This window comes from Myodes glareolus, chromosome 4 (assembly GCF_982192425.1).
Source record: "Myodes glareolus chromosome 4, mMyoGla1.1, whole genome shotgun sequence".
NCBI classification, from domain to species: domain Eukaryota; kingdom Metazoa; phylum Chordata; class Mammalia; order Rodentia; family Cricetidae; genus Myodes; species Myodes glareolus.
In genome coordinates, this window is record NC_142029.1 from 64,135,308 (window position 1) to 64,150,650 (window position 15,343).

Here is a 15,343-nt window from a genome sequence, read left to right on the forward strand (position 1 = left end):
TATGGGGGTATACAAATGGCTTCCAGACAATGACTCCCCCCATTCCTCCTTGCATTCTCACTATACATGTGAAAGAAGAGCTTTCCTTATGAAAGGAAGCCTCTGGTTGTGAGAGAAGAGGGAGCAGTTGAGGGGCCCAGGAACCTGAATAGAACCTGAAGATGTGGGGTTAGAAGACAGTGTTAGAAAAGTAATGGCCTAAGACGAGAGGTATTTGACTGTGGAGAAAGGACAGGAAGGAGAGGGCACATAGCTCCATTTCCTTCTTGTGTGGAGGAGAACAGAAGGCACCAGGGTCCAAAGTTCTGCTGCTTTGGTAGTTGTGGAACTATCAGGCAGTACCTGATTCTGCAGCTCAGGCTGGCCTTGAATCTGTGAGCTTCCTGTTTTTGATCCTTCATCCTGGGATTATGGCCCCGCAATATCAATTGGTGGATGCTTTGCTTATGTGTTAATTAAGTGCATATGTAATGTGTATATGTGCTTGTGTATGTATATACATTTGTGTACATGCATGTATGCGTGTGTGTGTGTGTACATGTGTATGTGAAAGGCATTTATCCTCTATCACTCCTGCCTCATGTTTTGAGACAGTGTGCCACTGAGCCTGGAGCTCACTGACTGCATTGGCCAGCTCTGGGCATCCACCTGTCCCTACCTCCCCAGTGCTAAAGTTATAGATACATGCCACCATATTCAGATTTTACATGGGTTCTGGGGATCTAAATTGTGGTTCTCAATTCTTGCGCAGCAGGCCCTTTACTGATTGAGTCATCTTCTCAGCCCCTAGCTGCTTGTATCTTCACAAACACATAATCTGAGGTGCCCAGTGGGTTGAGCAGCAGATATAGACATATCAGAGATGAATGAATACATTACAAACTTGAAAGGTCCCAAATTAAATTTCACAAGAGAAAACACGGACATAGAAAGATCAGCTACTGAAATGGAGATAACATTTTTTTTTATGAGGCCAAGGTTTAGTTTTAGTTATCTGCCATTTCCTAGATCAATAATTTCACCTCAATTAAGAAAAAGATAACATCAGGCCTGAGCAAGCTAAGAGTGAATTTGCATCTGAAGATGAGAAATATCTCTGTTAATGAGAAACATGCACACATCATTTCTCAGGAGCCGGAGAAGAGGCAGCCTGATAGCTCAGGATCCATAGACCCCCGGACGCCCAGCAGCTGTGGAGTGCAGCTGGCAGCCATCACCATGGCAACATTCCTTCCCAGGAGAGCAGCTCGGTCCATGAAAACCAATCATCATTTAAAAATTAACGCAGATGAACCTGCATTGGATCCTGCACAACAAAAGCCATTTTTATAGAAATGCCCTTTCTAAGGACATAATTGGAACAAATGAGCAAATTTGAATATAGATTGTGAGTTAGATGGGCGCCTCTCAAACTTCAGTTTGTTTCAAACTCACCTGGTGAGCTTGTCAAAACACAGATGGCTGAAGCCCACCCCCACAAAGACTGATTCAGTATAGCTGGGCTTCTGGCCAGGACTCTGTATTTCCACCAAGTTACTAAGTGGGGTTGGTGCTGCAGATGTGAGATTCTGCTTGGGAATTATAGTGACTTACACGCTCACATTGGTTCAGTGCTAATTTCTTGAGTTCTTATAACTTTAACAGTTGCTATGAAAGAGAAGTTTCTTTACCTTAGATGTTCTAATATGAAGCTTTAGCCTTTAAGCAACATAGGTATAAAGAATTATAGGTCAATAGTCATCAATGCTTGCATACTTATAGTTAGACTAATCAGGTTCTTTAGATACATAGAGAATGTATTCCACATAGATAGGTAATATTCACCACTTCAAAGAGCTGTAGAATATGGCATTTAAATAACTTAGGGTTCTGTTGACGTGAGACACAATTGCTCCTGGCAGCACCAATCTATTCCTGAGAGAATGTTGGGCACCAAAGACACTCCACTTAGAGTTTGTTTTCTTCTTGGCAAAACTGGCCATTGGGCAAAGAACTGCCCATGCCTTGATTCCTGAAAAAATGCACTGTGTCCAGATTGGATAAGTAGAATATAAGAAAAAAAAGATTGCCAAATCTTGCCAAGATAGGTTAAGATGGTTTTGAAAATTTTGCTGCCTCTGAAAATTGTCTGTCAGTTACTCTAGGCCCTAGCCAAAGTTGGTTGCTCCAACATTGCAAATGAGACTTAGGGTGATTGCCCAGATAGCCAGATGTCTCTGTCATTTATTACACCTTTTGGAAGTTGCTTGATTGTGCTTCCTGTTTACTCAAGTAATATTATTTCCCTTCTAAGGTCTTTGGTGGGGTTGAAGACTAGCTAGTCATAATTGCTTTCCTCTCATGACTCAGCCAAGCCATTTCTAATACAAGACTTAGACTCCTTAGGATAGGATAACTATTGAAACATTTAGTATATGTTTTTTGCTTGATATTGTTTATGCTGGTTGTAACTCTAATTTTTATACTTCATATTTGTTCTTATTGTATATAGTTTTGTATTAGGCTTAGAACTATTTTATTTAGACAGAAGGGGGAAGTGCTGTGAGAGCTCCTTCAGCCAATAAGATATTGGCCAACTCTGTATGTGACCACATGTATTATATATACAGATGTAAAAAGTGCATGGCCCCTTGGCTGCTGGATTTGCTTCCTGTTCCCTGCTCATGCAGAGGACTGCTGATCTGTGAATCTAAAACCTTAATAAATAAACCTTTATTATTCTCCAAAACCAAAAAGACTCCGGAAAGAGAAAAGTGCCATCTGGCTTGAACCACAAAAAGAAAGGAAGGAAGGAAGGAAGGAAGGAAGGAAGGAAGGAAGGAGGGAGGGAGGGAGGGAGGGAGGGAGGAAGGAAGGAAGGAAGGAAGGAAGGAAGGAAGGAAGGAAGGAAGGAAGGAAGAAATTGCCAAAGGCAAGATAAATGTCTTAGGTTTAAGAAGACTTTTGCAGAGGACCTGAGTTGGGTCCCTATCATTCAAGTCTGGTGGTCCACAACTACCTGAAATGTATGCTCTATGGCATCTGATAACCTTTTCTAGTGCCAGTGGTCACAGGCACACAAGTGGGCATAGGACTGTGCGCGCGCGCGCACACACACACACACACACACACACACACACACACACACACAAACAAAACACATATACATACACACAGAGACAGACAGAGAGAGAGAGATCACTAAAAGTAAAAATAAAATGTTACTCGTTGCAGTGATAGTATTTAAAATTTTCTGTCTTATAATATTTTGTACTTACCACAACATTAAAAACATGTCTATAACAAAAAAAGAAAATACAGTAGCTATTTGGACAAGATTGAGGCTGGAACTTTGTATTTGTTAGCTTTCTGTTGCTGTGGGGGGGAGCCCATAGAAGTGGGTCCACTCCACCTTGACTGAAGGTCAGAAATCTTAAGCCTGCTCTTGCTCTTTCAAAGTTATTGACAAGAATTCTGACTGAAGATATAGCTACAAACAAGATATCCTGACCTAGGGTGTGGTTACTTGGTGTTTTGGATATTAAGATGGCCCACAGAGGTAGATCCACTCCACCTTGACCAAAGGTCAGAGAACTCAAGACTGTTCCTGCTCCTTCATTTTTAAGGTAGGAGGTTTGATGCTGGAAGTGGCTGCCACAGCATACTTGATCTAAGGTGTAGTAGCTACACGTCCTGCCTAAAACATCAGAACGTTTAACTCAGGAAATAGTGACTTGATGTCTCAAGTATAGAAGCAAGAAAGTGTTCTGTTTGTTCTTTGTGTCATGTTAAAGCAGTCTTTTGTCTTCTTCCCCATTTTTGGATTTGGGTATATAAGCATATGGAAAATAAATGTGGGCATATTCAGGATTCCGTATTCCCTGGGTTGCCCTCCCAGTACTATCCTGTGTCTCTGTGTTTCCTTCTTATCTCTGTTCCTCTTGCCTAACATTTCTCATCCACACACCCCTACCCTGGAACATATGAACCCGTCGAGGCTGGATCCCAATAGATGTTACCCCAACATGTGGCTATGAGAGCTGTGACAAAATCCCTGAGAAAATGCAACTCAAAAGTGATGCGGGAGAATTGTCTGTATTCTGTCAATCATATTTTAATAAAACACTGATTGGCCAGGCAGGCAGTATAGGCGGGAAAACCAGACAGAAGTAGAGATGATGCAATGAGAACAGGAGAATTCTGGGAAGCAGGAAAGTTCCTCTGCCTCTCCTGTGCAGACCACCGAAGAGACAGCATGTAACTTGCCCAGCTGAGAAAGGTACGGAGCCATGGGCTAATGTAGATAAGGATAATGGGGTAACAAAAGTTGTAAGAACTAATAAGTAGCCTGACCTAGTGGGCCAATCAGCTTTATAACTTATAGAGATCTCTGTGTGATTGATTTTCCTTGGGGCTTGCTGGCTTGTTGGGGTACTGGGCGGGACAGAAACCCCAACAAGCCAGCCCCCTCATGTTACATATGGCGCCCACGTGGATAACTGAATCCACAGAAAGTTTGAGAAAGCTTGGAAAAGAATAGAGTAAAGCATGTTTTCTTGGTAGCAGCAATTTCTCGGGTCTGCTCTGCTTGCTAGAGGCAAGCAAGTGCTCTCACCTAAGAGAGGCTTCCTGACTCAGCTTTAGCTGCAAAACTTTGCAGCTCTTTTAAAAGGTCCTGCCACAAAACACTTAACTAGTATTGATGAAAAGCTGAACGCATGCTTTTTGATTGTCAGTCATAGCAGGAAAAAAGCTGCGCTGTTTTAAAGTGCTGGTTTTCTGGGCTGTCCTGCCAGGGCAAACTCTGACTCTTTCAGGCAGGCAGTCCAACTGAGTGTGGTCTGTGAGCAGAATGCTGCAGCTTGCTGGCAAGGACCTTGAAACGCCATAGATAGAGTTGTGGCAGTGAACACAGCTCTGGCTGGTATCTCAGTCATGAGACTGGAGAGCTGGGGAGTGGGCTGGATCTAGCCGTCAAAGCCACTGCTCTCCATATTGCTTAGTAAATTAAAGGCTCATGTGGTCAGAAAAAGAAAAATATACATTAAAGAGAGATTCAAAGAGAAAGAAAACCTCTAAATGATTTACAGTGTGTATATGCAGGCTGAAAGTTAAAGTTCTTAAAGTTAAAAGGAAAGAAAGAGAGTAGTTGAATGTGGTGGTACACACCTTTAATCCCAATGCCTGGGAGGCAGAGGCATATTGACCTCTGTGACTTCAAGGGGTAGAGGTAGATTGACCTCTGTGACCTCAAGGTGTGGTAGTACACGCCTTTAATCCCAATGCCTGGGAGGCAGAGACAGATCTCTGTGAGTTCAAGGTGTGGTAGCATACACCTTTAATCCCAGCACTGGGGAGGCAGAGACAGGAGGATCTCTGTGAGTTCAAAGACAGCCTGGTCTACAGTGTTATTCCAGGACAAAGATATACAAAGATCCTGTCTCAAAAAGTAAAAGTAAAAATAAAAGAAATAGAGATTAAAATAAAGCCACATAAAGATGGAAAATACACAGAGAATCTTGATACTGTGTGTTATTATGCTCTCTTTGAATTGTTTGAATGCTGAGGAAGGAGCAATAGTTGATATAAGACTTTTGTTTATAAATGCTGCTGAACTAACCCAAGAAAGGAATTTTGAAAATACCTTGGCTTCAAAACTGAAGTCAAAAGGTATGTTACTTTGGAGAAGAGATTTTGCTTTTGTTTCCACAGAAAACGAGAGACTCTGGATTTATTTAGAGTTAAGGAAAATCACCTTTGACCAAGGGAGGCCACCTGAAAAATCTCCGACAGGAATAGATGGCCCAGATGACATAGTTCCACATCCAGAACAGATTCAAGACTGCTGCCTGAGATGATCAAGACTCACAGGATACTCCAGTCAGGACTTGATTATAACTCTAAATTTTCTTTAGGTCCCCATAAGATTATCACCGCCCCCAACCAGCAGGAAGTAGCCTGAAATACTATGCCCACATTCCCAACAAATGGACTATGGGTATTTTCCTTTGTTTAAAAAAAAAAGAGGGAAATGATGCGGGAGAATTGTCTGTATTCTGTCAATCATATTTTAATAAAACACTGATTGGCCAGGCAGGCAGTATAGGCGGGAAAACCAGACAGAAGTAGAGATGATGCAATGAGAACAGGAGAATTCTGGGAAGCAGGAAAGTTCCTCTGCCTCTCCTGTGCAGACCACCGAAGAGACAGCATGTAACTTGCCCAGCTGAGAAAGGTACGGAGCCATGGGCTAATGTAGATAAGGATAATGGGGTAACAAAAGTTGTAAGAACTAATAAGTAGCCTGACCTAGTGGGCCAATCAGTTTATAATCTTATGGAGTCTTGTGCGTGATTTCTCTTTGGGACTTGCCGACTTGTTGGGGTGCCGGGCGGGACGGAAACCCCAACAAGCCAGCCCCACATACTACACAAAAGTAGGAAAGATTTATTTTAACTCCTGGTTTCAGAGGTTCCAGTCAGCAGTTAGTTGCCTCTATTGCTTTGGGGGCTAATGAGACAGATTATTATAGTGGGACACATGTGGCCGAGAGAGGCTACTCATGCCCTAGCAGCCGAAAGGAAAGAGTGAGAAGTAGGCTTCCATTCCAACGCCATTTTGAAAGGAATGATGCCAATGGCCTCACCTTCTCCCAAGGTCCCACCTTCTAGAGTTTCCGACACTTTCCAATAAAGACGCTGGCATATACATGGAAAAAAGAAATAATGGACGCAAATGTGGGAAGCAAACAAGAAAACTCGGAAGTCTGGGGAAAGGGGTTGTGGGAGATGCGAGTAGTCTCACAACCTGTCTGAAAGCTCAGAATTACAGTCAATATTTAAAAAATCAAAATTATCATGGGAAAAGAAAGTTGGGCCATGTCATCTACACCTGTTACCCATGGCAGCCACTAGCCGCACAGGCCACTTCATTTCAAGTTAATTAAAATTAAACAATAAACTTTGTTTACATCAAATTCCTTAATTTCAAAGACAAAAAGCCTGCGTGGCTAGAGGTGACCGTGGCAGAAGGTACAAGCACAGGCCACTTCAGTTTCCAGAACCTTCTACTGAGCACTGTTAACTTCAGTCGAAGGTGTTTTAAGAGGAGGAAAGGTGTCTTTAGAAAACTTCATGTGTCCCTAGGTGTGGTGACCAACACCTACAATCTCATTTCTTGGGGATCAGGCGTTCAAGGCCAGCTACGACTACACAGTGAATTTAAGAACAGCCTGAATTACAGAGACAATATAACATTTTACAAACAAATGAATGTGCCAAAATCAACAGTGGGGAAAGATAATCATCATATGTAGTAATAGTCAACTGTTTTTTTCTGAAAGAAAAGTTTAGCAACTAAAGGGGCTAAAGAAGAAAAAGTATCAAATAATAACAGGTAGATTATAACATAGCTACATTAAAAACACATTTTCCAGAGTGGCTATTCAATTATTCACTGCTACCACCCTACACTCCTCATCATCTTACTGATTTTCTTAACAATCCATTAGGTAAAGAAGTTACATATCTAAGTAACTGGTATTCATCACTATCACCTCTCTCTCTCTCTCTCTCTCTCTCTCTCTCTCTCTCTCTCTCTGTGTGTGTGTGTGTGTGTGTGTGTGTGTGTGTGTGTGTCTGAATGTCTGTCTGTTTATATCTCTGCCTCTCCCTCCCTCCATCCTCCAAGCAGAGAAGGAGCAAACCAGGAGAGTGATTTAAAGTGAAAGGCCAGGGTTTAGATTACTCCAAGTTCATTCGGAGGAATCTGACTACTGTTTTCTCAGTGGTTGCACCAGCAAATGGGAAGCAGCAAGGGTGGTCTGGGTACAGTCTCTACTCTTCCTTCTGCCTCTCAAATATAGGGCACCCTCAGCTTCCATCTGCTTGTCCAAATTCTCAGAGTCAAGCCTGCTTGCCTTCTGTTCCAAAAAGACACTTCTTTCTTCCCAACATAATTTCTCTAGGGTTCCAAGGCCACCCAAGTGATGAGCTGACTAATTCCATTTTCCACAGTTTCAAATCCTCCTAAGAAGTATTTGGTTAGCCTAGCTCAAAGAGCACCTGAGCATAATTTTAAGCATGGCATCTTCTTTTATGCTCTGCCTGACACAACCCCAGTCACCCACCCTATGCCTAACCTCTGAGTTGTAAACACAAAGATTCACAATTCATATTGTCTGTCTTCTCCTCTCTCATCTTTCGAAACTTCATGTTAATTTCAGACTCAGTAAAGCACAAAGCTGTTACTTCAAGAGAACAGAGAGCAGCTGAGAAAACTTCAAATGCTATGCCACAATTCAACAAGTCAACAAATAGGAAAGACTTCTCTAGGAAAAATGAGACACAAGTCAAATCTTCAAATATCAAACAACAGAACTGGAAATCAAAATGTGAGTTATGCCTCCACTGTATCCGAGCTTTGGTTAAGAGTCTAGATGTTCAGCTAAGCATTTATTATACTATCATAGGAAGTTTGGGCAACCTGTCCCCCATATATGTAAAAGCACTCCCCAATCACGACACAAAGAATTATTATTAATTATTAATGCCTCACCTTAGCTTAGGCTTATTTCTACCTAGAATTTTTTTAACTTAAATTAACTCATTTCTATGAATCTATGTCCTGCCCCAAGGCGCGTTTACCTCATTTTGAACTGTCCACTCTGCATTCCTGCTTCCTCCATGTTTGTCTGTCTGGACCCTGGCTGGCTGGCCACTGGTTGGCTGGCTCCTCTTTTTTCTGCCCACCAGTACCACCTATCCCTCCTCTGTCTAACTATTGGTCATTCAGCTTTTTATGAGACCAATTAGACCTATCAGGTGCCTTCGGCAGGCAAGGTGAAACAGCTACACATCTTTAAATAGCTAAACAAATGTGACACAAGCAAAATCAACACACCTTTATATAGTTAAACAATTATTCTATTCTACAACATTTGACAAATACTTAGAGAAGATTATTCTTAGCCACAAGACATGAAACACCAGGCATTTAGAATTCAACTTGCTGTTTGATAATAAAACTTTTAAGATATCTCTTTATATAAAAATATTTTACCATGCAACAGATTTTTACAAGTATTTCTAAGAGAGGAGAGTCTCACCTCACAGTATTCTGTGATAATGCAGAAATTATCCTGCTCCATGAAGCTTGCATGGAACTTGACAATGGCTGGATGATTTAGCTTGGAAAGGAGCTGGGCTTCCACATTGGCCTGAACAGTTTCATTCGGGTTTAATTCTCCAACAGAGATTTCCTTGAGTACCTTTCTGCAGTCAAAAAAAAGAAAGAAGAAAGGAAGAAAGAAAGAACAAAGAAAAGAAAAGTGAAGAAAGACATTAAGAGTTGAGAAGCACATTTAAAACATATGAGCAAATAGTACAGAGCCCCCTCACTGGCCAGGTGATCAGCTGCTCAAAGGTCTAGTTCTGCCTGCTAGGATGCTGATGCCCTAGGCCTGCTTCCTATCCTGGTCAGTACCATGGTGTCCTGAAGTCTCTGACTTCCACACCTATTCCCTCTACAAGTGAATATCAGTCAGAATGTGTGATATTTATTTATTCTAACCTAACTGTCCTTGGCGCACCATGCTTTATTGCTAGCAGGATTTAAGAAAACAAAGTTTTAACTGAAAACATTGATAGAGATAGTAAGAATTTCTATCCTGGGAGGGAATGTAGGGTAAAGGGAACACTCCTGCATTGTTGATGGGAGTGCAAGCTGGTACAGCCCCTTTGGATATCATTTCTCAGAAAATTAGGAAACAACCTTCCTCAAGACCCAGCAATACCACTTTTGGGTATATATCCAAAGGATGCTCAATCGTGCCACAAGGACATGTGTTCAACTATGTTCATAGTAGCATTGTTTGTCGTAGTCAAACCCTGGAAAGAACCTAAATGCCCATAAACTGAAGAATGGATAAGGAAAATGTGGTACATTTACACATTGGAGTACAACATAGCAGAAAAAATAACAACATCTTGAATTTTGCAGGAAAGTGGATGGAGCTAGGAAACATCATTTTGAGTGGGGTAACCCAGACCCAGAAAGATAATTATCATATGTACTCACTCATAAGTAGTTTTTAGACATAAAGCAAAGAAAACCAGCCTACAGGCCACAACCCCAGAGAACTTAGACAACAATGAGAACTCTAAGAGAGACATACATAGATCTAATCTATGTGGGAGGTAGAAAAAGGCAAGCTCTCCTGAGTAAATTGGCAGTATGGGAACCTTGGGGAAGGGTTGGAGAGGAGGGGAGAGGCAGGGAGGGGAGCAGAGAAAAATGTAGAGCTCAATAAAATGAAAGAAAAAGAATTTCTATCCTGGATAAACGGAAAATTTCATTAAATCTCCAAATCATTAATTTAAAAATTGTGATAGCACCATGAAGAGTGGACCAAAACACTACCTTTCCCTATCCAAGAAAAGAAAATAGTCTGCTGAGCCAACCAATTATAGTCCACACTGTACACTAGATCGCCTGGGGACAGCACTTTAGCATGCCAATTACACTGTGCAGACAGATGCTGCTGATTGCCAGGGCGCCTGGCTCCTCATTAAGGCAAGTTCTGTAGAACTCCTGCTAGAAAACTCTTTGCAAAAACTGTTAAGAGTTACTTCTTGGGCATATTAGTAGAAATGCTTAATTAAAGACTGTAACCGACTCATAGACTATCTGGCAGATGCCAGTCATGTTGAACAGGTGTTCACTCTGTCCTTGCCATATGGAGTGCCCGAAGCTGGCAGAGTTTGGCATGCCCATGAACTTTTTTCTTCCTTCTGATTGGGAGATGCTTATCCAAATCACTGGGTCTCATTCCAGGTCCATTTCTGCCACTGTGCTCACTATTATGAATTTACATATAATATAAACTGATGGAAAATGAATACCCTTGCTAGGAAAAAATAAATCAAAGGCTTATCAAAAAGGTCTGACAGTGACAAATGGCAAAAATCATACTTTCATGTCATTGACAGGCCAGTTCTTTGTTTGTTTTGTTTTGTTTTGTTTGTTTTTCAGTACAGTGTTTCTCTGTGTAACAGTCTTGGCTGTCCTGGAACTCACTCTGTAGACCAGGCTGGCCTTGAACTCACCGAGATCTACCTGCCTCAACCTCTCGAATGCTGGGATTTAAGGCATGTTCTACCACAGTCTGCCTGACAAGTCAGTTCATCTTTCTTCCTTTCTTTCTTTTTTTTTTTTTTTTTTGATACAGGGTTTCTCTGTAGTTTTGGAGCCTCTCCTGTAACTAGCTCTTGTAGACCAGGCTAGCCTCGAACTCACAGAGATCTGCCTCTGCCTCCCTAGTGCTGGGTTTAAAGGTGCATGCCACCACACCCAGCCTTAGGTCAGTGTAGAGAGCCGCGTGATGCCATGCCTTACAGGTGGCGCTGATTCCCGCCCTTCACCTTTCCAATGGTGAGTGCTCTCAGGTGTTTACAACTCCATATATGGCTAATGCTAAAGATCTGGCTTGCTTCCGCGTTTCTGGACCTATCTGTGTCTCCCACGTGGCTTGCTGGGGTTGGCTACCCAGAGGTTATTTAAGCTGTAGACTGACTTTACCCCGGGGTGAGAGGTTGCGAGAAGTAGCGAGAGGGTGAGACGATTATACCAAGGTCCTGAATAAACCACAGTTAAGAAGAGTCCGGTGTTGTGTCTTCATTGCTGACAAGACAGACGCAACAGGTCAGTTTTTAATGGGGCAAACTTGTAAAACTGTAGCCTGAACTCGGATTTCTAAGTTCTTAGTCTACCCAGTAAAAGATAAACCTGGAAAACTAGATATACATGAATGTGCTCTATGAAAAAAGATGAAGGAAAATCTAACCAAAGGATTTTAGATTTTGGCAATACATAATAACTTTTTCTTCCAATGGATGTCGTTCCAATTTACTAATTGTTTCTTCTACCCAGGCAAATCCAGCTTTGATTACACTGAATAAGAGGGCTCTTTCCAGTCTTTAAGGAGTGCTCTAAGATTTTCATTCACCTTTCCCTCCAGCTGTATTACTGTAAAAGAACAGTAATTGTCTTGGGCAACGCTAGACCTTAGTACTCAGTCAAACCTGGGGTCAGAAGCTTTGCAATTGCAGTCAGTACACTAGTGTGTACGGCCGAGGGTCACTCTATGGGTTATGTTTTCAGTGGCATTATAAATGAAGGGGGGCAGGGAGATGCTTCAGCATCAGCTGCACAAGCATGAGGACCTGAGTTTGGACCCCAAATTATAAGGTATAATCTGAGTATGATGGACAAAGATATCCATGGGGCTTTCTAGTCAGTCAGTCTAGCCAATCACTAAATTCTATGTTGAGTGAGAAACCATATCTCAGAAAGGAAGGTAGAGAAGTGATTGAACAGGACATGTCTTGTTCAACTCTGGCCTCCTTTACACACTTGCATTGATGGACAGACACACACATCTACATGGATACACCACACACACACACACACGCACACACACACACATGAAATAAAAATTCTAAGCCAGAAACTCTGTCCTGCAAGTTGAGAATGTAAATATGAAAATTTGAAAACTGACTTCACCCTCTGGTGTTAGAGGATTAATATTTGACTTTTCTGCTGGACCAATAAAAAAAAAGTCATATTTTTCTTCTCCAAAAAAAGAGAAAAGCTTCAATGCTGAGATGAGCATCATTGAGAATGCAGTTTTCTTAAATGTAAGCATGTTATCATGTTCATTTTAAAGGCTTTCCATAGTCCATTAATTTTTTTTTTTTTGATTTTTTGAGACAGGGTTTCTCTGTAGCTTTGGAACCTGTTCTGGAACTAGCTCTGTAAACCAGGCTGGCCTCAAACTCACAGAGATCCACCTGTCTCTGCCTCCCGAGTGCTGGGATTAAAGGTGTGTGCCACCATTGCCCGGCAGTCATTAATTTTAAACTCATCCCATTTCCAAGAGGGAACTGTCAGGTCCCACAAAGAATACACGGACTGCGGCAGGTGTGGTCCCTCTCCAAGAGATCTGCAGGTGTTGGCCTCCTTCTCCATTTTACAGGACTCTTCTGTGTATTGTAATTTTAAAAATCATTTATACATTTGCTTCTCTTCCCTAGCAGGTGCACTCACATCAGTTTCAGTTTCATTAGATGCTAAAGAGCTTATTAAACCCCTTCATGCATGGTGGGTAACTAACATTGTATTTTTTAAAAAAAAAAAACTTCTTATATTGAGACTTTTTCAGAGAGTGGGGATTGTCCTGTTTTTAGAAGTGGTGCCTCAGACCGTTAATATGCCCCAAAGAAACAAAAGGACACATGAAGACACATTTTCTTCTCTAGCTTCGGAAGGGTATACAGCAGTAGCAGGCCATTTAATGACATCTTCATAGTGCTTTCAGTAATCTGCACGCCCCAGCTGGTATGCAGCGGTAAAAGTCACAGTGGCTAAGCCTGACAATATAAAAGCCTTACACAGACTTGCAGTGTTCTCTTGCTGCAAAGGAACATGTACTATAAAAAGATTGAACATGCTTATTTTTCAGGCAAGCACTAGCTACTTGGGATTTTCCATGGAATTTTGCCCAGGCCCTGCCTGACCAGCCAATGACAAAGCTTAAGACTGTATTTGCCCCTAGCTTAGCAGATGAAGCTGGGACTATTATGATAGGCGGTATATACCACATCATCACTAGGGGACACAGACACATTCTTCCTTCCTTGCCTAGAACTGTGCCACTGGGTCAACATAAGGGACTTTCATGGCAGATCAATGTGAGAACCATATCCACTGAAGACGCATGGAAGCTTGCCAAGTCAAGGGCAGCTTATCACTTGCTCAGTGGCTCTCAGACTGTCATCCCTTCCTAAATAACATGACAGATACTTATTTTATCAAAGCCCTGACTGGGAGGAACTTTCTGACAGCAGAGAAAAGAGCTGTCCCTAGAGACCCATCTCATTTTTGCAAACGGCCTCTTCTCCTGTCTGAGTGGCATGTTGCTTTCTAGAGTTTGTAGTAAACTGACAAACTTCGTAAAGGGATTTTTGAAATTTGGGATAACTGTCAGCAATTTGTTTCCCTTGAAATCAGTCCACTGTTTCCATAAATGAGACAGACAGATAACATATTTGAGAGATTAACCCTGCATTATTCTCCACCAAATGTCTGTGTGTTCTCTCATGACCTCCATGTTCAGCCAGAAGCAGACACTGCCTCATGACCAAAAGAACACTACAAAACTGTAACTCAGACTTCTGGCCCATTGGTCTCCAGGAGACAAGACAAGCCTAAAACACAAGACTCTGGAGGAACTCTTAGTCAGAGGGTGAGCACTGTCCCTAACCTCAGATGAGAAAGAGCTTCTCTGTACCATACCAATGCAAGGGTCAGGAAACAGATAGGAAACAAAGTGCTTCTGAGCCCTTGAAAGCAGCTTTGAGATGCTGAAGACCCGGCCCAGGGAGGGAATTATATGTAGGAATTCCGGAGGGCTCAGAGCAGAAGGCCTGCAAGCTTCCCAAGGTGAGCAGAGCAAAGCACAAAACCCCACATTTTCTGTGTCCAGATAAAGAAAGGTCTTCAAGCACCCCAGAGGGCTCTTGAACATCTGGGATCCTGTGTGAGCCTCGCCTGAACACTGGGGATGGAAATAGCCTCCAATGATAGCAATGCCTCAAAGAGTCCTCCCAGGGCAACTAGACAGCTTTCTAGCAAGTTTAAAAAAACTAGGATCATTTCCTTTGTGTTTTAGCCACCAACATCCATGCTGGACACAGTGGTAAATGCTTACAAGATGTGGCAGCATGTGAACACTGTGTGTTCTGGTCCCTTCCCTGTGTGCACTGGGAAAGGCAAGAAATAAATATATATGTGTGTATGAATAGAGCATAAATACATGCTTCTAAAACCTCAAATTGAGATGAATACCTCGATGTAAGAGTAAGGAGTATCTGACTTCAAGACTAGGAAGCCAATGTGGTAAGCAACTATGGTTCCTGTTTAGGACAAAATCACAGGAAATAGATTTTAACCTTAATGAAACAGAAAATCTGAATTTTGTTAGCAAAGAAGAGTGAGGTAGCCCTTTCCCATCAATCTAACAAGGTGGTAGGTATTCTCCATGCCTTTCTTAAACAGGAAGACCTCCATTTGCCTGTTGCCATCTCTGCAGCACATACCTGTTGTGAGAGCCCACTTGTTTGTTCTCGGATGCTCAGCCCAAAAATAATCACACAGAAACCATATTATTTGCAATACTGTTTGGCTAATAGCTTAAGCATATTTCTGGCTAACTCATATCTTAAATTAACCCATCTCCATTAATCTGTGTACCGCCACGAGGCTGTGGCTTACTGGGTAAAGTTCTGGTGTCTGTCTCTGGAGGGGC

At 42.0% G+C, this 15,343-nt stretch overlaps 1 protein-coding gene across 2 annotated transcripts in view; it reads right to left on the reverse strand.

Moving 5' to 3' along the window:
* Nek11 (NIMA related kinase 11) overlaps positions 1-15,343 on the reverse strand; it is a 238,308-nt gene that overhangs the window by 176,764 nt on the left and 46,201 nt on the right. For both annotated transcript variants that reach the window (XM_048416923.3, XM_048416924.3), the window contains exon 3: positions 9,086-9,251. In XM_048416923.3, coding sequence (XP_048272880.3) covers positions 9,086-9,251 — 166 coding nt within the window. The remainder of the gene's footprint in view (positions 1-9,085; positions 9,252-15,343) is intronic.